The 27,732-nt window shown below is 35.4% G+C and overlaps 1 protein-coding gene across 1 annotated transcript in view; it reads left to right on the top strand.

Moving 5' to 3' along the window:
- The first annotated feature begins 270 nt into the window (after positions 1-270).
- Positions 271-27,732, top strand: part of SCGN (secretagogin, EF-hand calcium binding protein) — a 68,063-nt gene continuing 40,601 nt past the window's right edge. Inside the window, exons 1-3 of the mRNA XM_074206848.1 lie at positions 271-352; positions 1,366-1,436; positions 18,507-18,599. Of these exons, the coding sequence (XP_074062949.1) occupies positions 271-352; positions 1,366-1,436; positions 18,507-18,599 (246 nt within the window). The remainder of the gene's footprint in view (positions 353-1,365; positions 1,437-18,506; positions 18,600-27,732) is intronic.

Below are 27,732 nucleotides of genomic sequence, written 5' to 3'. Positions count from 1 at the left end.
CTGGCATCAGAACAGCAGTACTGGCTCCAACTATATCTCTGCTGCTCTGAGCTCTTTTTCTCGTTCCCCTAGAGGGTCTGTGTCACCCTTGCTCCTCGCTTAGAGAGGAGAGAAAGGAAAAGCGTTTTCCCTAAAGGAAAGGGATCAAGAGAGGAAGCAGAGTAAGTGAAGGAGAGAGAAAAGTGGGGGCGGGGGTAAAAGAGTTTCTAGGAGTTCTGCAAGTTATAACTACCTTCTCTCTTGGCCAAAGCCAGTCTGTTGTTCAGGACCATGGATAGCGACATCAGCGAAGTTCTGGGACAGATTGATGCTGCCGCTTTTCTGCACATCTGGCAGCGTTTTGATGTTGACGGTAAGTGAGTAGGGTCATGATGGCTACAGGTTAGGACTTTGAGTACAGTTTTTCTGCTTATATTTGGCATAAAGTGGTGGGTTTTTTATCTCTGCATTTCTCTCCAGGTTTGTTGATTTGAAAGCTGTCTGTCCCAAGTATCTGAAAGTAATTCAGAGTAAATAAAAGGTAGGGCAAAGGAGTTGATCTAGGTACCAAGAAAAACCTCGAAGATATTGGGACAAAATCTGATCATTGTGAAGTGAAAAGAGCATTAAACTCAGAATAAGATTATCAGTTCTGCTACTAATTAACTGTAAGGGCAAGTCATTTCCCTTTGTTTGTAAAACGATGGGTAAGGCTAGATTATTCCTACTCTAAATCCTAGAGACCTGAGTTATGGAACAAACTGTAGGGTAGGGGTTTCTATATCACAGACTAGAAAGGTTTCTCTTTTCAGATTAAACTATATTATCTGGGTTAAACTATATTATCTGATTAAACAAAATTAATTTTATCTTCACAATTCTATCATCCCTTCTCTGGCACGATTGCTTCCTAAATGACACCTTTATTTTAAATGGGAAGACAATCTGCTAATTTACAAAAGATACTTATTATGAATTAAAATGAGTGTCACAAAAGAAATGGCATGAAAATTGCATACTTAATTTTAATTTGCAATGTAAGCTGTAACTATTGACCAAATTGTGGTTCATTAGAGTGAAACACTTCCCCAGTGCTTGAGATCCCTTGATCTAGGTTTAATCATTGCTAAAATGTCCTTGTTAAGTAGTTTTTATTTCCAGTTGTTTATAAACTTTGAGGAAAATGGATTTGCTTTCATGTTCCTCTTTCTACCCTCCCCTTAAAAATCTGTCTCTTAAATATGAATGGCAGAGTTGAGTTCTATTTCAGTTGTCAATCTAACAAAATAACAATCTGTTCAAGTGAAATTTAAAGATTTTTTAAAAACCCATTAATGTTATGTTATTTATTATTATGCAATTTATGGTATCTCTGCCTGTTTTTAGATAATGGGTACATAGAAGGGAAAGAACTTGATGATTTCTTTCATCACTTGCTGGAGAAGATGGGTACTGAGGTAAGTACTTGTTCTATCATTGCATTTCAAGATGAAATTTAAACCAGAGGTTAGTGTTTTTTAATTCTGGTTAATCTTGCCTGAACTGTTTCTTTCCTGGATGAAGTGTTTCCCCTTTCTCCTAGCAACAAAGTGGGATTTAGACAGTTTTTTTTTAAAACAGATGTAACTATTTTATCAAGTATTGTGGTTCCTGGCTCTCAGTAACAATTAGTTGTTACCTATCTGAAGATCACAATTAAGACAGTAAACATGCCCTATGTTTGGAAATCTACTTGGCTATCTTAGTGGATGTAAAGCCAGAAACCAGGTTTCAGAGCCTTTCTCTGAAGATTGGAGGGGCCTTGATAGTTTTGGAGTCTTTTTGTACCCCTTCCTAGTATGGAAATGAAAAAATTTTCACTTTCTGGTAAAAAAAGAGGAATTCATTTTACAGAGTTAGAACTTTGGTGGACAAACACTGACATAATTTATGGGAGGGAAATGGATAAAAGAGATGAAATCTTTCCACAATGATAAAGAAATACTATATATATATATATACATACATACCTATGTCATTATTTTAATATAAATCATATAAATATTTCTTAAGAACTGACAGCAGAAAATTTATAGTGCACTCCCTCCTTCACACAGTGCATAGAAATCTAGCAATGTGTAAACTTTAGCCAATTTATTCCAAGTGACTAAGTCTTTCTTTGGTTGTAAGGAAGAACCTTAGGGAAACAAATTAACTCTGTTAAATCATTAGGGAGCTGCTTAGCATAGACACTGAAGCATAAACACCCACATGCAAACACATATAGCATAATCGATGAAGGTGTGGTCAATATAGCCTTTGCTACTGATTCTGTGTATGTACAATTAGGAAAGAATAAAATTAGAGGTTATTTTTAGACTTAGAATTGAACCAAAAATGTTTTAAAATGTCTTGGACATGAACAGAAAGTAGTTAGGAAATCTGGATGCCAGAGTACAGAATGGTACCACATGTTAAGGCTCATGTCAATATAGTCTGCTTACTTCTGTCCACCTTTCACATTTAAACATTCCTCATCAAATGCTATAAATCAGAGCATGGCTTATTGTTTTGTTGATTACCTAGACTTCAGAAAGTATTAATAATGCAGTTTAAATGTAAAAGTATGTCAAAGGTGCTCTCCTCCATATAATTGCTAAACATTTATAATCATATCTCCTCCTGGCACATATATGAAAAGTGCCTACATTTCTTTATGAAATAAGATAGTATAGCATTTTACAATGGTATTATCTGGACAAACACTGACATGAGAGGGAATGAACTTCTGGTAGGGAAATAGATAAGAAGGATAGAACGTCCCCCATGCCATAGTGATAAGGAAGTTATCAGTTATCACTAAGAAAATGTTCCCTTGTATTTTGCTAATAGTTTCTAACTTTAAAATTGGAACTTGAGACCTATTTAGAATACTCCCTGGTTTGAAGTTTTATAGCAGTCAGTAGAACCTAAGTTTAAGCAGATGAATCCCTTGAGATCTGTGGTGTACTTATGAGATGGAATACATAGGGAACATGGCCATGGAAGGAAGTCTATTGCATGCCAAAGTCCAAAATTGAAAATATTTGATCATAATAGTCCAGATGTGACCCAAGGCAAATTGTGCAAAGTAGTCCCCAATGTCTCTTTATTAAGCTCTGAATACTAGGTGTTGGTGCCAGTTTTCCTTGGTCAAATTTTACAGAGATTCCAAACCCCTCTGAGGGAACCACATAAAATTTGATTATTGGTATCATTTTAAATCTGGTAATTTATGTTCTTAAAGTCCTTTTTTCTAAAAAAGAATTTTTTCCACAATAGTCTTGTGAGGTGGCAAAATTGATTATCTTCACTTTCCTCATATGAAAACTAAAGCTCAGAAATTCTGTACAGACAGAAATTACAGGGTATCAGAACCAATTATTGAACTTCAGTCTTCTGACTACAAGATCAGTTCTTGTTCTGCCGTGTCAAATTGCCTCTCACCTATTGAGAACTTTGTGACTTGCTTTTTAAAACTGTTAACCTAAAGATGGTACAATGGGTAGAGCAACAGTACTAGAGTTATGAAGACCTGAGTTCAATCCAGACTGAAATGCTTAATTAGCTGTGTGATCCTGGGCATGTCATTTAACAGGTTTGCCTTAGTTATCTCATCTGTAAAGTGAGGATAATAATATCTGCCTCCACCAGTAGTTGTGAGGATAATATTTGTAGAGAATGTAACACAATGCCTGGTAACATAGTAGGCACTATATAAATGCTAATTGCTGTTATTATCATTATTAGCAGCACAATTCAGATTGACCCTGCAGAAGCATCATTGATCTGGCCCATTTTGTAACTGCTATGGCAATCCAGGTAGATTGTGCAAAAAGATCAGTTTTGCTTACATTTCTTCTCTTGCCAGCTCTAATGGGTACTGCATCATCACAATGAATAGTATCTGGGTGAGCTAGCATCAAATACTTATCAATAGGGCAGTAATGTGAAACTGAAAATACCCTTCTATTTTATGGAGAACTCTCCCAGGACAAATGCTTACAATGGGGTCAGAAAAACATACAAGAGGGGGCTATGCTTTATGATTAAGGCAGAATGGAAATAACTCAAAGGAAAAGTGAGATGCACAAGTTTGAGATCCCACCCCAGGCATTCACATGGATCATCTGTATTCAATTTGTAGAAGAGTATCCTGAGCTCATATTGTTCTGATCAACCACAATAGGATCCACTATAACTTGTCTCTAACATAGTGATGATGTTTTGGTCTTAGCCAATTAAGGTCAAGAACCATCCAAACAACCAACCATTACCCCCTCTCCAGAGAATAATTAATATTTTTGTTATGTTTGTCTTCTGATCGATTTGTGTTTCTGCCTCACGACCAATAAAGTGATGCCTCCAGGGACACTGTTGCTTTTTAGCACTGAGATCATAGCACTGGGAAGTTGTTGAGGAAAAATGGAAGTGTTGAAGCCCTTGAAAAATAATTAGTGGGTCACAGTTACTAGTGAAGCATGTTCTAGGATGCCTGACAACAAAAATGTCTAGCCTGACAATTCTAGAGGAGAAACTGCCTGTAATTAAATGCTACTAATGAAGCCCCCAGGGATGGATCATCTATTAAAACCAAATGCCTCTCCAACTCTATTTTACTGCTTTCTTTCCTTAAATGTTGCAGTTTACTTTTTGACATGATCAGGCCTCACCCTGCAAATTTGAAAATATCTCTTCCCATAACCATGGAAGATCGCCATGGATAGGAGTCAAATTTTCTTAATATTCTTAACCACTCCTGTTGTACTGCTACAGAAACTAAGCAGGGCTGCTAATGTACAGGTTCCAAGTCACAATTTGTTGGAGAAAAAAGAACAAACATGAAGGTCAGTGCTTATAGAGGTAAATGGGGTAAAAGAGGTAAGATATTTTGTGAATATGTGTGCCTGGTCTCTACAACTATAGTTCCAGAGACTAAACCTTGAATCTCTAAAGAAGCAAAATTCAATGGTGCTCTCCTTACAAACAGATAAAATGAAATACTAGGAATATATTCTCAACATATTTTTTTAACCAGTGATTTGGAATGAAGACATAGATGACATGCTTATTAAATTTGTGGATGACAAGACATTGGAGAGGATAGTTTGCATATTGTATAACAAAACTGAGATCCAAAATGATCTCAAATTAGATGAATGAGACATAACTACTGTGACTTCAACAGTAATAAAGATAAATGTTGTTGACCAGCTGTTTCTGCTGTGTCTGACTCTTTGTGACTTCATTTAGGAATTGTCAAAGATACTATTTCCTTTTCCAGCTCGTTTTACAGATGAGAAAACTAAGGCAGAGTTAAGTGACTTGCCCTGTGTCTAAGGCTGAATTTGAACTTAAGGCTGACTCCAACACTCTATCCACTGCAGTGCCTATGCTTGGGTCCAAAAAATAATAGCATACACAATGGGTGGAAGCATTGTAAGTAGACATTAAATTACTTTGAAAGATCTGGAAAATCTTAGCAGAATGAAAACTCCTATCAAGTGTATAGCATGGTAATAAAAGGGGAATTAATTAAATCTTTATCTAGATCTTGTAATTCTTTTAACAAATTTCAGGGAGGTGATGGTTGAGAGGGAGGGTTTAGGAAGAAGACATATAAGCTAAAACTTAACAAGAATAGTAAAGAGGCTTAAAGTCATCCTACCTGAAAATCATTTGAGGAAACAAATGATATTTACACATGTGAAAGGCTGTAATGTGGAATGGTATTACTTTTATTTTGTTTGGTCCCAAAAGGGGAGATCTAGAAGCAAAGAGGTCAATATAAGAAAAAAAAAGCTTCCTTACAACTAGAATTGTCCAAAAAGAAGAATGAACTACTTCAAGAGACAGAGTTCTTCATCCTCTTCATCCTCTTCATCACTGAAGGTCTTCGAAAAGATATTGGTTAACTCATTGATAAAATAATATAAAAGAGAGTCATTCTTTAAGTTCTCTGAGGTCAATTTCTTTTTTCTTTTTTTGGGGCAAGGCAATGGAGTAAAGTGATTTGCCCAAGGTCACACAGTTAGGTAATTATTAAGTGTCTGCGGCTGAATTTGAACTCCTTGACCAGTGATCTATCCACTGTGCCACCTAGCTGCCTGAGGACAATTTCAATTTATGATTTTATGTTTATAACTGAAACTCACAGATTCTGTTTGTGTGTGTGTGTGTGTGTGTGTGTGTGTGTGTGTGTGTGTGTGTGTGTTTTGCCTTTAAAATGTATTTCAACTGAAATATGCCTTTCTATGAGGGGATGTAATTTCATCTGATTCTCTTGAAAAATTTAGTTAATTCCTATCAGCCTAAAATTTCCATATGGAAGTTTGAACCTGATGGATTCTATTCTTTCACCTTTGTGCTCTTGCCTTCTCCCCTTTTCCCAAACCTACTTTTATAAGCACATTCTTGGATACTGATCCAGGATTGACATAGAAGAGAAACTGCTCACACATGAGAATCAGATTTTAAGAATGCTCTCTGACTTGGGACCTCAGGAGCTGATTCTATTATTTATGTTCCCAATACTTATTTACCTTTCACAAGGCTAGCCCTAAATTATATAATGAAGAAAGTAAAGTTTATCTCTCCTACCTTCCTATTTCCACTTTTATCCAAGTTCCTAAGCAGATTCCCTTTCAACAAAGCCTGCACGAGATGAACTGATTAGGCATAAGGTATTACTTCATCCCCACCTTGGAAGTAATTCCATTTTATCTGAAGCACTTTCAAGACCCAGAGATAAGTCTTCAGAAATATAATATCAGTCTTAGATTTGGGGGGCAACAGGACTTTCCAGTGCCCTTTATGTACATCATTTCTATAAGGGAGATCCTGACATTCTGACTGGACAAATGACAAGATGGAAAAGAAACATGACGTTATGGAGAATTTCAAGACTTAGAATCAGCTCTCTTAGAATAAATATTCCCCCCAAAATTAATCATAATGATTAGTTATCATTTTCTGATTTCTTGACTATTATTAACAAATGACTGTTCAATTAAGGAAATATTTTTGAGTACCCACTGAAAACAAGAAATATTTAAATTTTTTTAAATTAATGTAATACTCGGTACTAGAGAGTCATTTTAATTAGGTCTTATGTATGTCATGTTCTAATCATTAAGTGGATGGATTTGGTAGGTATATTTAAGGAATCAATCTTTTCAAAGTATTCTTAGCTAAATCAGTCCATGTTTCTAAACAAATGGCCTGAGTCATCAATGTAACAGATGGTATTATGTTTGGCTAAAGTGCATTTGATTAATGAACTCTGTCAATCATAAGTGAAATTGGTTTGGATTTTGTTCTTTTTTGAGTAGACAGATGTATTTCTCTTATTTTGAAATGACATTTTCAAAAATCTGAATGATTTATAGTTAGGCAGATAGATTCCAGTAGTCTGGAGTTCATTCCAAATATATTTATTATTGTTGATTACCTTGGCAGAGATTATTGAATTTGTTGACCATACAAAAGCTTTTTTCTATCCTCATTCTTCTGATCTGTTGTTCATCTTTGCAAGGAACTTCATGATCTGGTAGAGAAAAGGATAGGAGACAAAACTGAATTTTTGTACTTTTTATCAGGATTGGAATAGCCTTGGTCAGAAGAAAAGGCAATATTAGAATAATGGGCACACATGAACCCTGATATTAAGGACAACTATGTTTCAGTTGGAGAAACTTTAAATTGTTTGCTCTAAGGACAAATTCCCCCCTTCACTATTATAATTAAAGTTTTATTGTGCGTTCCCAGAGGGCATGCAATTCCCTAAACTAAGAATCCCAGGAGTAACTGACGTTAACTTTCTTAGAGCAAGGTTATTTCTGTTCTTGGTAGTGTTCCCTGATATTTCAAGAAAAAAATTCACAGAATTTTACAATTGGAAGGGACTTTAGTGACCACCAAATTCAATCCCTAGCTCCATAAGAGAATCCTCACAATATCATATCCAACAAGTAATTGGTTATCAGATCTCTTCTTGGAAAACTTCAGTGAGGAGGGGATCACTATCTCCTGAGATGGCCTCTTCTACTTTAAAAGTTCTAATTATTGGGAAGATTTTCTTCACATTAAACCAATATTTGCCTTTTTTATGATTTCCAACAACTTCTTGACTTGGCCTTCTGAAAACATGTGCATTCTCTTCTTTAGTCTAATCATCTCCAGTTGTTTTTATTGATAACAATAACATTTATGCAATGCTTTAAGATTTGCAAAACGATTTATATATCTAGCATAGTGGTCAGCTAGCTACCATTCCAGTGAGTTTACAGGGTTTGGTGACCTACCAAATACATCTACTTTACCTGCTATCAGAGTTTGCTTTGGATTCATTGCTCTGGGGTTGTTCAACTTCTCAATGGGGAAATTAAGATTTCCCAGGGCTTCATCTTCAAGGGGAAAAATTTATTTATGGTCCTAGTCTAAAATTTCTTAACACTGAACAGGGAAGTAAAGAAAGTATCCAATAGATAGCATGAGTTTGGCACACAATAGATTCTTTCTAGAAACAAAAGGTTATAGAGCATATTAAAGAAGGAACTAGTCATCTGGGAGGTCAATACTTTTTTTTCCTGTTTTATTCTTTCTGTTTTGCTTCCTTATTTTTTAATGTTGCTTTATTTTATTTTTTCCAATTACATGCAAAGATAGCTTTCAACATTCATATTTTGATAAACTTTTGAGATCTGCATTTTTCTATCTCCCTCCTCCCCATGACAGTGAATAGTTTGATAATGGTTATACAATCATGTTTAACATATCTTCATATTAGTCATGTTGTGAAAGAAGAATCAGAACAAAAGGAGAAAAAACCCATGAGAAAGAAAAAAAACATAAAACAAGTTTTAAAAAATGAAAATACTGTGCTTTGGTTTACATTCAGACTTTGTAGCTTTTTCCTCTGGATGTGGATGGCATTTTCTATCACAAGTCTTTTAGATTTATAAGGTCAATACTTCAATCTTGTTGGGACACAGTGTTTGTAAGGCTGCTATTTCATCTTTGCACTGGTATTATCTGATCAAAAAGATAAGCATAAACTTCTGGTGGTCTCTTTCTCTGTCTCTTTCTCTCTGGTCACTTCTCTTGGTCTGTCTGTTTTTTCTCTCTTTCTCATGTCTTGTCTCTGTCTTTTCTCTTTTTCTGACCCTCTGTCTGTCTCTCTTTTGCTGTCTCTGTCTTTCTCATGACTCTTTTCCCTGGGAACCATTTCCCTGGGACCCAGCTTTCTGCTGCTGTTGATGTCCCAGATGCTCCAATAGTAGCCTAGTCTTACTTATGCTCTACTTGGGTGCAGGATGAGGGAAGGGAGAGTGCCAGTTCCCTTTGTAGATCTCAGAAGGCCTTCTGCAAAAGAAGGAAGATACAAGACCTGGTCAGATAAGCATCACAGGTAGAACACAGGCTCAAATTTGGGGTCAAATTCAGAATAAACCAGCTATCCTTTCCCACTTGATTCCTCAGAGAGCCCAGTTCCAGTTTCTTGCTTCAAAGTTAGCAGGAAAAAAGGAATCTGAGGAACAGATTTCCCATTTAGTGTACCCAAAGATTTCTGGCTCAGAATCCAATTAAAAGACTTTTCATCATTATATGGTACAATGCCCTGGTTCATAATGCCTGACAGGAAACAGTGCACTTATGTTCTCTGAAGTGGGAGAGGGTTGGAGTGGAAAGGAGAAAAGAAATTAATATACTCAACTAGAATACTAATTGAGTAAACCCTAAGTAGGGTAGGATACCACCAGGGAACATTACACATTTATCAGCTCATTTGATCCTCATGACAAACTGCTAATTCTACAGATATGTAAAGGCAGTTGACAGATTGGTACAGAAAAACTATAAAAGGAGAGAGAGAAACATTTAAAAAGCTCACCATCTAGGACTATTTAGTGTAGGAGCAAGTAATATTTAAAAACTTAAGTAGCCATAAGAGCATTACATATGTTTTTAACAGCATAGTGAAATCAATAATAACTTTAAAAATAGGTGAATTATATTCAACCACCCTAATAAGGAATTGTTTTAAGACAATTTATTTCAAATGATTTTTAAATGCCACTTCAAAGTGTAAATCTTTGATTATCTGGAAAAATTCACGTATGTGGAAAATATTTCCTAAATATGGTCAATTAAATGAAGAATTGTTGTATTTTGCAGTTTCAAAAAAAACCTCAAAATTTTTCAGAGATCACTTTTATACTTATAGATCTAAGATTATGAATTGTAAGGCACTTTGGCACATAAAGGTTAAGTTAACATTCCTTTCTTACTCAGATAAGGAAATGTTTTATCCTGAGATAAAGGTTCTAATTTTCTTTTTGGAAGGAAACCAGAAATTGGATATTGATCAATGAGGCATCTTCAGTGAGATCCACTGAATTCATTGCCTCCATACAGTAAACCTTTTTTCTTCATTGGTTTTCTTCTGCAAATCCTCCTCGACTGAATTTTTTCCTTTCCTGACTCCTCCATCCTTTCTTCAGCTCCATATTTACTTTTCCCATTCAGATTCTTTAGGTTATTTATCAAACTCTTTTTCTTTAGTGTGTTCATGGATGAAGAGAGCAAGTAAGAAATAAAGGAGCAAGTGAATGTATGGTTACCTAAATTAGGTCTGTCACAGATACTGCAGGAAAGATAGATTGAGGGTGAGTCAAATAGGCAAATACTTATTAAGCACAGGGACTGATTGCAACAGAGAAGGGGAAAAGTGGCAAGGGAAAAATCCTATGCCTTCAAGAGAACATCTTATATAGTGAAACAGATTAGAAAATACTTAGAAAGTTAGAAAAGGATATACAAGGCTGTATCTAATGAAAAAATAAGTATTAAATACCTTTTAGGCGTTTTGCACTATATTAGGTGTTTAGTAGGCTATAAAAGTATATACAGCCTGGTTCCTGACCTTATAATCTGATTTCCAGAGATAGTACTAAAAACATACAGTACAGATAAAAACCATGTAAATGCTTAGGGGCAGCTAGGTGGCATAAGAGATAGAGTGCCAGACCTGGGGTCAGAAAAAGTCATCTTCCTGAGTTCAAATCTGACCTCATGTGACTCTGGAAAAGTCACTTCATCTGATTTGCCTCATTTTCCTCATCTATAAAATGAGCTGAAGAAGGGAATGGCAGACCACTAAGTATCTTTGCCAAGAAAATCCTGAAAGGGGACATGAAGAGTTGGACATGACTGAAAATGACTGAACAAGTTCTTCTTCCATTTTAGCAACTAAGGGTGTAAGGATTAGGTGAGAAAGAGCATCTCCTTACAGGAGAATTACCTAGAGTCTGTTGCTGATTGTAGTAAGTATCTGAATCAGGTGAAACAATGAATAGAGAAAACCCTAAAGGAGAAGTTGCTTCTTGATGGTGGCAAAAGGACAGTCTGGAAGTAGCAAAGAGAAACAAAAGTATGCCTCCCTCTGGTCCAATGTCTAGGGGGCATAAGCATGTGGCTATTGGAAATGATGGCAAAGAATTCAGTGCTTTCTGGAGAAAGGCAAGTGGGAGTTGAGTAAATCAACCAAATCATCCTAATACCTATAAGTAAGGCTCAAGATGCTAATCTCTGATCCTATTTCCAATTGAGAATACATCTCAACTTTTCAATAGATTGAACAAAACTAGCATTCCACTTTGAATCAAAGACCTCAATCAGGTGAGAGAGGAAATATATTCCAATAATCTTTAGAACTGTATATAAAAGGAGGGCCTAAGTCAGAATAGAGGAGAAACTTTGAGGGTCTAGCAGCTGAAAGGAAGGAGTAGGAATATTCAAAACTGAATCAGAAAGAATTGGCAGCCTAATTTAAAGGAAAAAAGAAAATTGTATTGGGGATTAGAAGGGAGAATTGATCCAGCAGGCAAAAAACATCATATTGAAAGCTTCCATTGTATCTACCTCTTCAAGAAGTGAGGGAGATTTCATGAAATGACTGCTTTTTCCCCAACTTCCCTTCCAGGTTTTGTTGCTGAGTCAGTTTACTATCATATCTGACTCTTTGTGACTCCATTTGAGGTTTTCTTGGCAAAGATATTGGAGTGGTTTGCCATTTCCTCCTCCAGTTCATTTTATAATATATAATATAATATAAGGAAACTGAGACAACCAGAGTTAAATGACTTGCCCAGTCACACAGCTAGTAAATATCTGAGACAAGATTTGAACTCATGAAGATTAGTCTTCCTACCTATTAACAGACATTATAATACACTTTACTGCTCCTTTACCCAAATGTTTCCAGTAACTTGAAGTTTGCCTCAACCACAAAGAAGTTAGGGATTAGCTAAGTGGAAACAAATATAAATGTAACTTAGAGTAGAGAGCCAAACCACTGCCTAGGAATTTTCCTAAACAGGCATCTGGAGTGTTTGCAATTATACTCCTATCTTCTAGTTTAATAGAAATTCCCTAAAGCAAAAACAAGGGAACTATTGACACCTGAGGGGAAATCATATTGTCCCTAGTTTTACAATGAATTAATTATTGCAATATGGTATTCCACAAGTGTCTGTTAGGGCAAAAGAATGGAAAAATTCTTGTAGATTCTATTCCCACTATATGTCACATTTGTCTCCTCTCTACACATACAACTACTACCCTGGCTCATGTTGTGTTCATTTCTTGTCTGAATCATGCAACAGATTCCTAATTTTTCTTCCTCTTTCAAGTCTCTCCAGTTTCCATTCCTTCCTTTACATAGTTTCTAAAGAAATATTCCTAAAACACAGTTTTAATCATGTCCCAAATATATTCTGTGACTTTATTCATGTTAGAAAAAGGTAAAAACTCCTCAAACTGTCAGTTAAAGGCTTCTACAATCTGACTCTCACCTGCACTTTCAAATGCATTTTTACATCACTCTGCATTATACTCAAACAATGCTACCAGTTGTTCCCTGAATTGAAAATTCCACTTTCAATCTCCATGTTGCTTTTTCCCCAGAGGCTGTTCTAGAACAGATGCTTGGAATACACCTAATTCTCTGCCTCTGTTTTAAAGAATTAGGTCTAATAAATTGCATATCATACGTGGTACAATAACAACTAGCATTTATATAGCTCTTTAAGGTTTACAAAGTGTTTTACAAATATTCTAATTTAATTCAAAGCTTTCACCAAGGCTCAGCTCAGATACCATCTCCTATGAGAAACCCTTTCTTATATCCTCTTCTCTGCCTCTGCTCCCTGTCCTGCCAAAGTTTAATGCTCATTGTCTCCCAGAATTTGTGTGTGTGTATGTATATATATATATACACCTAGACATATAGATGTATATATACACTCATGTACATACCAGTGATTATGTTTGTCCTTTGCTCTCAAAGACCACAACATCAGGAAGATGATATGACAAGCTCATGAATTTGTTTTGAGTGAGGTAGGGCTGTGCTAAGTCACCAGCCTCACTTTCTTCTATAGAGCCATCTGGGTCTGGTGACTAGATTTAGATCAAGACTACTAGAGATGGCCCTGGATTGTGAGACAATCAAGGTTAAGTGACTTGCCCAAGGTCACACAGCTAGTTTGTGTCTGAGTTCACATTTGAACTCAGATTCTTCTGACTTCATACATACTCACACATCATATCCAGAGAGGTACTGGTAAATATTTAACAGCCAACTTTCCAGGAAAAAAATTGAAATCAAATACATTCTTTTAAAATGAATTTGTATTATTATAATTAATATTTCCCCTGTCATTTTCTTAAGTCTAAACAATTTTTCAAAATCAAGTCTTGATTTCTAACATTTGCTGATTGAGGTATAAATGCTCAGGCTGAAAATGTAATGATCTGCTCTCTTGAGCCAAAAGGAGCTAATTCAAGCACACCATTTATTATTTCCTTACCTTCCTCAATAGAATGAAAGCTCCTTGAGGATGTAAGGGATTTTATTTTTGTCTTTGTATCCCTAGGCCTAATGAATTGACTTGCAAATAACAAAAACTAGCTTTTATATAGTTCCTTTAAGGTTGACAAAATGCCTTGCAATATCATCTCATGTAATCCTCAACCTTGGGAGAGAAGTACTTTTATTAGTCTCATTCCACAGATGATGAAAGTGAAGCCCAGAGTTTAAGTGACTTGTTCAGGATCAGAGAGCTAGTAAACCTCATACAACTGGGACTAGATTTGAACCCAAATCTTCCTAGCAACAGAAATAGGGGCCTATCCACTGCATCCCCTAACTACCATTGAAAAAGTCAATGAAGCCATTATTTTCTTCCTGATGAAACTAGTGTGTGCTTTAAATTGGAATGTAGCGACTGAACAAGGGTAATTATATGTTGGTGGTCAAGAAGTGCAAAGCAAGCATTTGTTAAGCTTTCACTGTATTCTATTTACTATAGTTAGGACTGGAAAGATTCAAGAATGAAAAGTGTTATAGTCCCTGTCTTCAGAGAACTGACTATATATATCTATATATCTATATCTATATATTTAGAGTCACAAAAATACAAACACACAAAATGTATATTTTTAGATGCTTCCTCAAACTATTCAAAGCTGTTTTTGTTCTGAACAAATACATGTAAGGAATTCATCTTGAAAACAGCAATGGAGGCTGGGGTCAAGATAGTGGAGTGAGTACAGGTGCAAGAGTGAAGGGGAGAGGTAGAATAAAGAAATTTTTATCATATAAAGGTGGTGCACAGAAAATACAAGAAGAAATACAAATACATATACATACAAAAGGTACAAGAAATATCAAATAAATGCTCTGGGCATTAGAGTATAGTGCAAAAAAAAAACCACACTGATTCTGAAACCAGAATACCTGGGTTCAAATCCCAGCTCCTATGCTTACCTCATGAATATTTTGGGCAGATCATTTAATCAAGTGTCCTTATTTAATCTATTTCCTCAATTCTAGGTTGAACTTGATGACTCTGAGGTCTCTTCCACGTCTAACTCCAGAATCCTATGCACTTAATTCTATGTGATATAAACACAGACTTTATATGACTGAAATAACCCTTGGCCTAGAGGGGTCAGGGATAGCTCTTCAGAGGTGATTGTTGGAATATGAAGTTGAAAGAAGTCTAGGGAGGCAGAAGGTTTGAAAGAAAATAAGCCAAAGATCAAAGACAAGATTCAAAAAGGAAGGACAGGGCATACTTTGAAGACTGGATTAGAAGAAGTAGATTTCCTATTTATATACCTCTAGCTAACTTTGACCCATCCATCCCAAGATGAAATAAATTTATTTGTAGGGACAAGAAGACTTTTGAGGGAGGAACAGGGTGAAGAGAGATAGATAGATAGAGAGAGAGAGATAGATAGAGAGATAGAGAGAGAACAATAGGATGATAGAAAATACATAATAATCATACCTGTAAATGAGAATGGGACAAGCTTACCCATAAAATGAAATCAAATAACAGAATGTATTAGAAAGCAGAATTCAACAATATTTTGTTTATAACAGACACACTTGAAACAGAAATACACATAGAGTTAAAATAACAGGCTTAACATACTTTTATTAAAGTAATGAATGTGTTAGAGCAAACTTCTAAAGAAATGAAAATAGTGGTCCTTTGTTAGACTATTTGGCCTTGGATAAGCTGCTGAAGCTAATATGGGCATAGATCAAAAAGGACAATGTTAATTATCAATGATATAATCATGTATGGACTGTTTATTATTGACTTAAAAATGGTATTACCAAAAAGATCTGATATTTTTAAATCTAATTGTATGAGAACTCAATATTTGACTGTGGATTTATGTATTTATATCGGTTTTACTAGTACAACTTAAAGTATTAAATATTCAAGTATTAACATGTAAAAAGAATAACAGGCTTAAGAAGAATCTATTATGCCTCAGCTGAAGTAAAGAAAGCAGGGATAGCAATCATTATCTCAGAGAAACCAACAGAAAAAAAGACCTAATTAAAAGAAGTAATAAAGGAAGCTACATTTTGCCAAAAAGTATCATAGACAATGAAGCAATATCAAAAAATTTTACAGCAAATTTCTCCAATAAAGACATAAGGAACTGATCAACTTTATAAAAATAGGAGCTATTCCCCAATTAATAAATAGTCAAAGACTATATGAACTATATGAAAATTTTCAGAAAAAGAAATCAAGATTATCTATAGTCATATTAAAAATATTTTAAATCACTATCTATTAGAGAAATATAAATCAAACTAAGATGCCACCTCATACCTATCAGAAATGGCAACTGCTATCAGGAATAAGGGAAAACAGTGTTAGAATATAATAACAACAATAACAATAATCAATATTGATGGAGTTGCAAATCTGGTCCAAACATTCTGGGGAACAATTTGAAACTATGTCTAAAGGGTTATAAAACTGTGCATATCCTTTGATCCAGCAATGCCTCTACTGAGTCTTACCTCAAAGGAATCAAAGGAAAAGGATCTATGTGTGCAAAATATTTATAACAACTCTTTTTGTGATGGTAAAGAATTAGAAATTAAAGGAATATTCATCAGTTGGAGTGTGACTGAAAAAATTGTGTTATATGATTGTGAAGGAGTACTATTGTGCTGTAATGAATGATGATGGAGGTGGTTTCAGAAAATATATGGCAAGACCTACATGAACGGATACACAGTGAAATGCAAAGAATTAGGAAATAATTGTACATAGTAAGATCAATGTTGAAATGGTGATATACTTTGAAAGATTTGGCTACTCAGATCCATATAATGATCCAATAATTCCAAAGAACTCATGATGAAAAGTGTTATCCACTCCAGAAAGAAAATCGATGAACTCTCATATTATTTTCTCTCTGTTTTTATAATATAGTTAATATGGAAATGTTTGTTTGATTTCACATTTATAATTGATATCATTTGTTTGCCTTCTCAGTGAGTAAGGGAATGGAGGGAGGGTGGGAAAGAATTTGGAACAAAAAACATTCAAAATGAAAAAATGCTAAATAAAATAAAAATTGTTTAAAAAATAGAAAACTACAACAGTAAGTTACTTTTCAAGTTAAGACATCATCATCACATCACTAGTAGGGTCAGCTACAAGGTCTTCTACCTTGCTTATGCCTATAGGTACCTGATTGCTATCTTAGTCTCTGATGTTGTTTGATCATTTCCAAAAGGGCTATCCTGAAAGCTGTGTGTACAGAAACGACCATATAACACCAGGAGTTTACCTGATACTGTCACCTGTAAAATTGTTGCTTCTTTGCAACAGTAACTACTACAAAAAGAAGATAAAATATCTGTTCTTGAATCAGTCACCTTCTTCCCCTCTATTCCAAGCCATTCCTATAGCTCCTAATAGCCTTTCTTTGTCCATTAGGACAGGAGCAAGTATTATTTCCCAATAAAGGAGAGTGTTTCTCTTTTCTCTTCAAACATGTTTGCAGCTACCCCTTCTATGCTGCCTCTTCTGTTTAACTTTTTTTCTCTTTTCCCCTTTCTCTTCTTCCTTAATTTCTTTTCTCTTCTTTCTCACTTTCTAGGACCATTTTTCCCCAGCTCTCCACATCATTCTCAGACCAAATGGAAAACAATTAAGAAAAAAAGAACCCATGCCTCACCTGCTGAGCTCCTACCACTCTATCTTTTAAGATTAATTCAATAAACATGATTGCACATGTACAACGTAATTCAAATTGCTTACTATCAAGGAAAATGATAGGATAGGGAGGGAAGAGGGATAGAATTTGGTATTCAAAACTTAAAAAAAGAAAAACATGTATTTGGGTGGGGAATATTATTTTTAAAAATAAATTCAATTACCATTTCCTCTATAGAGTCTTCCCCTAACTCCAGCAGTCATCAGATGACTCTTGGATTTCACATTCCATTTTGTAATTCTTTTGGAAATCTATCATATATTTATTTTATATTATAGTTATTTGTATATGTGTGATATTCCATCCCTCTTCCCTAAAGTGAGGTCCAGGAGGGTCTTAATTTCTCTAAATTTGGGGGAGTCTTCAGCACTTATTGAAGTATTCTACACACTCTAGGTACTTAACATATATTTATTGAATGGTCCCATCATTAGCCAGAGACCACAGTTAAGGGACATTGTCTCTCTAGAGCCTGATATTTTCTTAAATGGATGCCATAAACTTTGAATGTCTTATTTCCTAGATACAATCTCTCAAAGCATGCCCACATTGAAGCATTTCTTATTTTTTTTTGAGCAATGCTCATCCCAAAGGGGATCTCTGTGCCTAAATTATTGGAATAGTCTGCTTATGTAGCTTCACCTAAACAAGTAATGAACTTGCCTGGGGTTATATAGGTAGAGAGGGAATTATAATGTAAGACATGTGTCCCTATTATGTAGGCAGTTAAAAGGCTGGAGTTAATTGTACATGCTTCTTACTTGTACACCACTGGTCAATAACAACTCATACTGACCCAAAATGAGGACTAATGGAAAGAGCATCAATTTCTGAATTACTGTGTGACTTTGAGCAAGTCACTGGCTTGCATTTTTTAACATGTAACTTTTTCTGACTTGATGCAGGAAGCTCTAGCAGAAGAGAAACTTCAAGAGGTGAAAAAGTATTTCCTGACTGCCCATGGCATCTCTGAAGATGGCCACCTGCAGATACAAGAGGTACCTTCCAGTCATTTTGGGGATGGGTGCCTAAGTGTCTATGCATAGGCATGTGTATATACATATATGTGTGGGTTTAGGTTGGCTCAGTGGGACTAGATTCAGGAAGACTCAGCTTCTTGAGCTCAAATTTGGCCTCAGGCACTTACTAGCTGTGTGACCCTAGGCAAGTCTCCTGATCCAGTTTGACTCAATTTCCTCAACTGTAAAATGATCTGGAGAAGGAAATGGCAAACCACTCCAGTGTCTTTGCAAAGAAACTCCAAATGGGCTCACAAAAAGTCAGACCCAACTAAAATAATTGAACAACAATAAGCACATACTTGTATTTATGTATATAGGTGTTTGAGTATGCTGTGAGTATATGTATGTGTGTAGATGTCTGTGTGTGAATATTTCTAGGTACATAATAATTTTCTCCTAAAATACATTAGCATGGAGTAGGACATGATAAAAACATTGAACTTGACTCTGGTACTTCTCATTGTGAACAAAGTCAAATCATTGAAATTCTTTAATCTACAGACTCTTTTTTTGAAGAAAGATTTTTATTTATTTTGAGTTTTACAATTTCCTCCCAATCTTGCTTCTCTCCTCCCACCCCCACAGAAGGCATTCTGTTAGTCTTTACATTGTTTCCATGGTATACACTGATCTAAGTTGAATGTGATGAGAGAGAAATCATATCCTTAAGGAAGAAAAATAAAGTATAAGAGATAGCAAAATAACATAATAAGATAACAGTTTTTCTTTTTTCTAAGTTAAAGGTAATATGTTTAAACTCCACAGTTCTTTCTCTGGATACAGATGGTATTCTCCATTGCAGACAGCCCCAAATTGTCCCTGATTGTTACACTGATGAAATGACCAAGTCCATCAAGATTGATCATCACTCCCATGTTGCTGTTAGGGTGTAAAATGTTCTTCTGGTTCTGTTCATCTCACTCGGCATCAGTTCATGCAGATCTTTCCAGGCTTCCCTGAATTCCCATTCCTCCTGGTTTCTAATAGAACAATAGTGTTCCATGACATACATATACCAGTTTGTTAAGCCATTCCCTAATTGAAGGACATTTACTTAATTTCCAATTCTTTGCTACCACAAACAGGGCTGCTATGAATATTTTTGTACAAGTGATGTTTTTACCCTTTTTTCATAATCTCTTCAGAGTATAGACCTAGTAGAATCCACAGACTCTTTATCTGAACAACCAGGCTAGGAATACCTGGAATAGCAAGCTCATCAAGTTTGTCAAGAGGAAAATACTCTATAGATTTGGATATGAGCTATTAGTAAGAATGATATTAGAGAGACAATAGATATACAGTCAACAGACCTGGGTTTTTAAGTCTGACTCCATCATTAAGTAAACATATAAACTTGGGCTATTTAATTCTACAAGCTTATGATCTATCAGAGACTGTGCCAAGTATGGGGGATATAATGAAAAATGGAAATAGAGCCTGCCCTCAGGGAAATAATATACTAGAGGGGAGTAATACAGACAGAGAGAAACAAACAAGGTGAAGAAAATAATCATTATTAAACATCTACTCTTTCAGGCACTGTTCTAAGTGCTTTATAAATACGATCTCATTTGTTCCTCAAAGCAGTCCTTAAGAGATCTCCTTTGAGTAAGCTCCAGGGATGTCTATTCAGTAGGTATTCAGTAAGTGCTGTTGGTGTTAACTGGTATTAATAATATTATCTCCAATTTACAGTTGAAAAAACTAATACAAAAATTAGGTGACTTGCTCAGGATCACACAGCTAGCCAAAGGCTGAATTTGAACTCAGATCTTTTTTTTAAAAATATTTTATTTTTTTTCCAATTATATACAATAGTAGTTTCTATCTATCACTTTTGTAAGGTTTCAAACTTTATAATCCCCCCCTTTTCCTCCCTTCCCCACAGAAGGCAGTCTGATAATCTTTACATTGTTTCCATGATACAGATATTGATCAAAATTGAATGTGTTGAGAGAGAAATCATATCCTTGAGGAGAAAATAAAATATTAGAGATAGCAAAATTATGTAGTACCTAAGATACTTTTAAAAAAATTGGAGGTAATAGACTTTGGTCTTTGTTTCTTTCTCTGGATACAGATTGTATATTCCCCATCACAGATACTACAAAAATTTCCCTGATTATTGCACTGATGAAGTGAGCATATCTATTAAGTTTGATCATCACCCCCATGTTGCTGTTAAGGTGTATAATATTCTGCTTCTTCTCATCTCGCTCAACATCAGTTCATACAAGTCTTTCCAGACTTCTCTGAATTCCCATCCCTCCTGGTTTCTAATAGAACAATAGTGTTCCATGACATACATATACCACAATTTGTTTAGCCATTCCCCAATTGATGGACATTTACTCAATTTCCAATTCTTTGCCACCACAAACAGAGCTGCTATGAATATTTTTGTACAAGTGATATTTGTACTCTTTTTCATGATCTCTTCAGGATACAGACCCAGCAGTGATATTTCTGGATCAAAGGGATGCATATTTTTATTGCCCTTTGGGTGCAATTCCAGATTGTTCTCCAGAAAGGTTGGATGAAACTCACATTTTCTTGACTCTAAATCAGCATTCTATCCACTGTGCCACTAGCAGCAACAAAAAGAATAAAATATCTGCCAAGGTAAATGATTTGACTTTTCTGAGGTCCTACTTTCTTCATCTGTAAAACAAGATTAAATCTGAAATCCCTTCTTGTTCATTATTTTTTCAGTTCTAAGGAGAGCTCAAGAAAGAGTTTATAGATGATTCATTGATGAAAGTTAAGTCTTGCAAAGCAGTTTAAAAAAAGACTAATTTTGATTGCTCCCATTTATGGAATACTTTTAGGTTTAGAAAGCACTTTACATAAACTATCTTATCTCTGATACTTGTGCCACTTTAAAAAGTCTCTCAACTTCTCTGGGCCTTAGTTTACAATGAATGAAATGAAATAATTGAACTATGGCCTCTGATAGTCCATCTGACTCTAATTTTATGATCCCATGATCTCTTTTGATCATCATAACAATCCTGTGATGTTTATGCTATTATCATTTCCATTTTACAGATTAAAAAAACTGAGGGATTTTTAAGTTAAAATTTTTTTCTATATTTTTTCTATATCCACGACCATAAGTTATTAAAACAAAGAATGAAAAAAAGAAGGAAAACAGTTCAGCAAAATCAGTGAACACATCAACCAAGTCTGACATTGTTATATGGTATTATTTTATATTCATTGTCCCCCACCTCTAAAAAGAAGACAGGGAGTTATGCTCTTATATTTCTTCTTTGGAGCCAATTTTGGTCATTACAATTTTATACCATTGAGTTTGTTTGTTGTTATTCTTTCCACTTAAACTGCAAACTAAATAACCCTGTAGTGAGAGCATTGTCTCTGGAATCTGAAAAACTTAATTCAAATACAGCCTTGCATACTTACTAGCTGTGTGATTCTAGGACAGTCATTTAAACTACTTTGCCTCAGTTTCTTCATGTATAAAATTAGCTGGAGAATGAAAGACAAACTACTCTAATATCTTTGCTAAGGCAACCCCTAACTTCATTTAACTTGACTTGGTTTCCTAATATCCAAAAATGGAGATTAAAATAGTATTTATTTCCTAGGGTTGTTGTGAGGATAAAATAAGAGAAATATTTGTAAATCACTTTGCAGATATGAAAATGTTATATAAATGCCAGCTGTTACAGTGATGATGATACAACTTTGTGGTTCAGTGAAGAGAGGGCTGGGTATGAAGTCAGGAAGATTTGAGTTTAAATTTGACCTCAGACATCTACTAACTATATGATCCTGGGAAAGTCATTTAACCCCATTTGCCTCAGTTTCTTCACCTGTCAAATTAACTGGAGAAAGAAAGACAAACTATTCCAGTATCCTTGCTAAGAAAGCCCCTAATGAGATCACAGAGTGTTGGACATGACTAAAATGATATACTATCAATAATAACAAAATTATTGTTGCTATTGTTATAATCATTGGGTATTGTTTCCTAGTTGTAGTTGTTTCACTTTGCATATTTCTCATATTTCTTCCCAAGTCTCTCTTTCTATTCTTCATATTCATCATTTCTTACAATGTGATATCAGACTATATTCATATAGCCACAATACTTTTAGTCATTTCCCAGTTAATGGGCATCTTATTTGTTTCTAATTCTTCTCATGAGCAACTAAACAGGAACATAACTAGTTATAGTTTCCCTTAAACAGACAGAAATATTGATTGTCCTTGTTCAGAAATGATTCTGAAAAGGAGCTGATCCTGGTAATGGAACCTAAGGCTTCCTGCTATCTGAGAGAAACTTTGACTTTTGAAAAGACCGTTCAGAGTAGATTTCACTATCATTCTGGAATCTGGAGGCAGGGAGTTAGTGCAGATTGATCTTTCTAGGACTTCATCTACAGCCTCCATTTCTAATTCTATCAATTCACAAGGAATATGGATGAAAATAGAGTCTATCATGAGGAGTACCCCTCCAGTTCTTTTCTTTCCATCCTCCTTCAGCAAGAACTGCTAGGTTCTGTGGGTTATATGTACAAACAGTGGAAAGACAGTGTTCTAAGAAGAAGCAAGATATCTAAATTCATTTGTGTCCAAATGAATGGTAATGATTACTTTAGTAGAGATTCATTTATTATAATAGAGGATTGAAACATGCTACATGAGACATGGTTTGAAAGATATTATTAAGATGTATCTGAATAACTAAGAAGGAAAAAAGTCACATAAAAGTGATGAAGACCACAGATTCATTGAATGGCAATGGGGGTACTGCTGAGATGATAAAGGATCACAAGAGGGTCACTATCATGTTGGGTGGATTAAGCCTCTGTGGAGGTTTTACAGAAAAATCTGTCTAAGCAATTCAAGATGAGAAGGCATGGAAGGGTTGTAATTTGTGTTGGCAGTGAGTATATAGATAAAATAAATTTTAAAATATCATTTCTTTATTGGGGAAGTATAGAATAAAAACAGAGAAACATCTCTTTGATGGCCAATTTGCCTGCAGGGTGTCAGAAATGGAAATGATTTAAATGCTCATTTAATTCAACTCCCTCACTTTACAGTTCAGGAAGCTAAGACCCAGAGATGGGAAGTATTTTGCCTAAAATCACACCAAGCCAAAAGACAAAGATGACAAAGCTGAATCTCACACTAAGATCCACTAAAGCTCTTTGTGAGTAGGAGATGCTTCCTTCATTATATTTCTATCCCCAGGGACTCCTAAAGTGTTTAGAACATTTTGTTCTTGTTATTGTTCAGTCGTGGCTGACTCTTTATGAACCCATGAACCACAGCGTGCCAGGCCCTTCCATCCTCCACTGTCTCTCAAAGGCTGTCCAAGTTCATAGTCATTGTTTCCCTGACACTATCAATCCATCTCATCCTTTGCCATCTCCTTTTCCTTTTGCCTTTATTTTTCCCAAAGCCATTCTTTCCAATGAGTCCTGCCTTCTCATTATGTGGTCAAAGTATTAATTTTCAGCTTCAGATTTGACCTTCCAGTGAATAACTTGAATTAATTTCTTTAAGTATTGACCTATTTGATCTCCTGGCTCTCCAAAGGACTCTCAAAAGTCTTCTGCAGGACAACAAGTTGAAAGCATTGATTCTGCAGCCTCCAGTTTTCCTTATGGGCCTAAGCTATATACATTGCTACTGGAAAAAACATAGCTTTGTCTATACATACTAAGTACTTAATCAATGCGGGAGGGAGGTATTTTTTACTGATCAACTTAATGCGATTTTTCTGTCAAAGTTATTGTAAAATAGAAGCACGTTATTCTTCCCCTCGTCATCCCCATCCTAATGGTAATTCTGATAATATATGACCTCTTTTTGTAAGAAGAACAGAAGCATTTTCCATTAGGTCCCTGATCATTAGGAAGAAGCACTTGCTTTGCTCTTCAGATGCATTAGCCTTATCATTTAGCCCTAGGATGCTCTTAGTCTATTTGATTGTCATGGCAGCTGGCTCTGAGGAACCCAGGGCTCCTTTAGTGAGTCACTAAACTCCAATGTTTCCCAGCTGCAGTGGAGGGAGGGTGTTAAAGGACTGTTGTTATTGAATACATTAAATCCTGAGTTATTCACCAATAATTTCTACTACTTTTTCCACCCACCCTTCAATTGTTTCCTGTTCCATCTGGAATTGATTTTATCCTAAGTGGATGGGGAGAAGGAAGGAGAAAAGATAAAAGGGGAGAAGAACAGGGAAGGATCCCGGATTCTTTTATTAAGATGAGAATTTGATGGATCACCAGAGTAAAGGGTGTGCCCTGGATAATGCTGATAAGTCACTTCTGAGAGAAAGTGATTTATAACCATTTCATGTGGACTTCAAGTCCAGGCTATACCCTTGAACTTACTGTTTAAAAGGGAGAGCAGAGAAGAAGAAAGGAACTTAAGACTTGAGTTTGTACATTAGTAATAAGGTCTCATCCCAGAGGAATAAACCTCAGTAAGAAATTAATCTTGTGAAGGGAATCTTGCAACCCTTTAGAAAATAGGTGAAAAATTCAGAGAACCTTCCCAGGGCAAACCTCTAAAGTAGGTGTAAGCAACTTTTCAGTCAAAGGGGAAAGAGTAGCAAAGCAAAACAAAATTTAAAAAATCAGGAAGGGAATTATTAGAATGAAAACCAAAAAGAAGACAAGGCAAGGGAAGGATAACAAAGAAATACACAAAGCCACATATTTATAAAGTGTTTCAGATTCCACAGTTGATGTTTTTTTTTTCTAGCCCTCTTTCCAGCTTTCCATCTCTACATTGGTCACTTGTCTTTTCCTTTTATTTTATTTTTAATTTATGGAATGAAACAATATATAAGAAAAAAGTTGATTGTACATGAACTGCAAGTTTACTATGCACAACTTTATTTAGAGAATGAAAAAGAAAGGAAAAAGTCAAGGATGATAAGAAGATGGATTTTTTGTTATATGATAGGGAAAAAGACAGTAATTGATGGGAAAAATTAATATTGGAAATTTCACATATCCAGGTTTTCCCTGCCTTCCCCTCCTCCATTACCTCAAACTGATAGTGGACTGTGTTCTAAAGACCTGGTTCAGTGAATTCCACAATAATTGATTGTCTTAGCATGCTCCTCAAAAGAGCTTGTAAAAACTATCCCCTATCAGAAGAAACAGTTTTATAAAGGAGTAGAATTTCTAATCTCATATGATGTTGCAGTGCGACCTTGAGCAGACTAATATACCCTGCCCAGTCCTGTAATCCTTCATCTATAAAATGTGAATGGTGAAGTGTGATATTAGTATTCCATACTGGTAGAAAATATAACATCACAGTTCAAATTTATCATTAGGACTTGTTCAATATAAAAAATAAATAGCAAATAGTATTAAGCATGAGGCACTGGGGATAAAAAAAATGAAATACAGGATAAACTTTGCTCTCAAATAATGTATTTGAGTTGGAAAATTACAAGGTATATTAGCAATCAAAAGAGTGTTCTGAAAAATCCAAGGTGGAATCCCTGTTAGCTATAGAGATTAGAAATTCAATTCAATAAGCATTTAAATGCCCAGGCAGTGTGTGGGATCATATGATTACAAATGCAAAAAAAAAAGGTACCATCAAAAAAACCATTCTTTTGGGGAAGAAGAGATGCAAACTTTAAAGTATATAAATACATATAAAGGGATATTTTCTTGGGGGATGGTCTAGGTCTTCTAGAAGTATATTGTTAACAATAGGATAGGGATTCCAGAGAGCACAATGGAAGGTAGGAAAGAGTCAGAGAGGAAACCAAGAGATGTGGGTCACAGATGGTTCTGAGGAAGCAGGGAGAAGGGAAATTAACTCATTTAGCCAGCATCCAAGTCGGAAGCTCAAGATTACTGACTAGAACAATAGAATAAAAGATAATCATATATTTAACAGGTAACAAATATAATGCAATTTGGTTAGGTTTCCTGAGGAAGATACAGAAAGTATATGGAAAGTGCACATGTTGTAGCAGAGACATCCAGTCCCTAGACCTACTCAAAGGTCAAAGCAGGAGTTGGTAGAGTCCTAAGGTCAGATTAATTATAGAAAAATAGTAGACCTGTTTGAGATATACCCCCTCAGATAGGGTTCACTTCAAAGTTAAAATGAACCTAGTTTCTACTCCTAAAAATAAAAGGTTATTGAAGTCCTGATAACAAGTTAGTTACTGAGACTTTCCTTGTTGTTCATTCATTTTAGTGGTGTTCAACTCTCTGTGACCTTTTTTTGGGTTTTCTTGGTAAAGAGATTGGTGTGATTTGCCATTTCCTTTCTCTAGGAAATTTTATAGATGAAGAGATTTTATAATGAGGAGACAAAGGCAAACAGGGTCATCCGACTCATGTCTGAGGTCAGATTTGAACTCAAAAAAATGAGTTTGTCTGACTCCGGGTTCACCACTCTACCACTCTGCCACCCAGCTGCCCATAGTTATGGAAGTAGTGCACAGAAATATTGGCACTTGATTTGGTGTTAACAGATGAGAAGGCTTTTCTAATAAAGGAGAGGAATGATTTGTTCAAGATGTGAGAATAACAGAAACAAAGAAACAGTATGAAATTTCTATTTATGTCCTCCCATATAAGTGGCAAAAAAGGATCATCTACTTGATGTCCTAGAGGCCATACTCCAAGTCTTTTAACATTCTAAAAGTACAGCATTTGACTAAGTACTCCTTGGATAGATCATTGGGCTTGAAGTCAAGATGACCAGAGTTCAAATCTGATTTACTAGCACAGAATGTTACTAGCTGTGTGACCCCATAGGCAAGTCACTTAATCTTAGTGTGCCTCAATTTCCTCATCTGTTAAGATGGGGTTAATAAAAGCATCTACCTGACTTGACTGTTTTGAGGATCAAATGAGATATTATTATCCAGCAATTTGCAAACCTTAAAGCACTATATAAATGCAAGCTAGGTAGCTAGCAGTAGTAAATAGTAGTATTGATCTCTCCATGCATTATTTCTGTCTTCCTTTATAACTATTCCATCTTTTGCTTCCATACATCTTCAGAGTATTGTCTTTTATATCAATTCTTGTGTGCAAGTCATCATTGGTAATGTGGTGGAATCCACTGTGCATATCTCCAT

Source organism: Macrotis lagotis, chromosome X (genome assembly GCF_037893015.1).
Source record: "Macrotis lagotis isolate mMagLag1 chromosome X, bilby.v1.9.chrom.fasta, whole genome shotgun sequence".
Lineage (NCBI taxonomy): Eukaryota > Metazoa > Chordata > Mammalia > Peramelemorphia > Peramelidae > Macrotis > Macrotis lagotis.
This window is presented reverse-complemented; position numbering and strand designations above follow the sequence as displayed.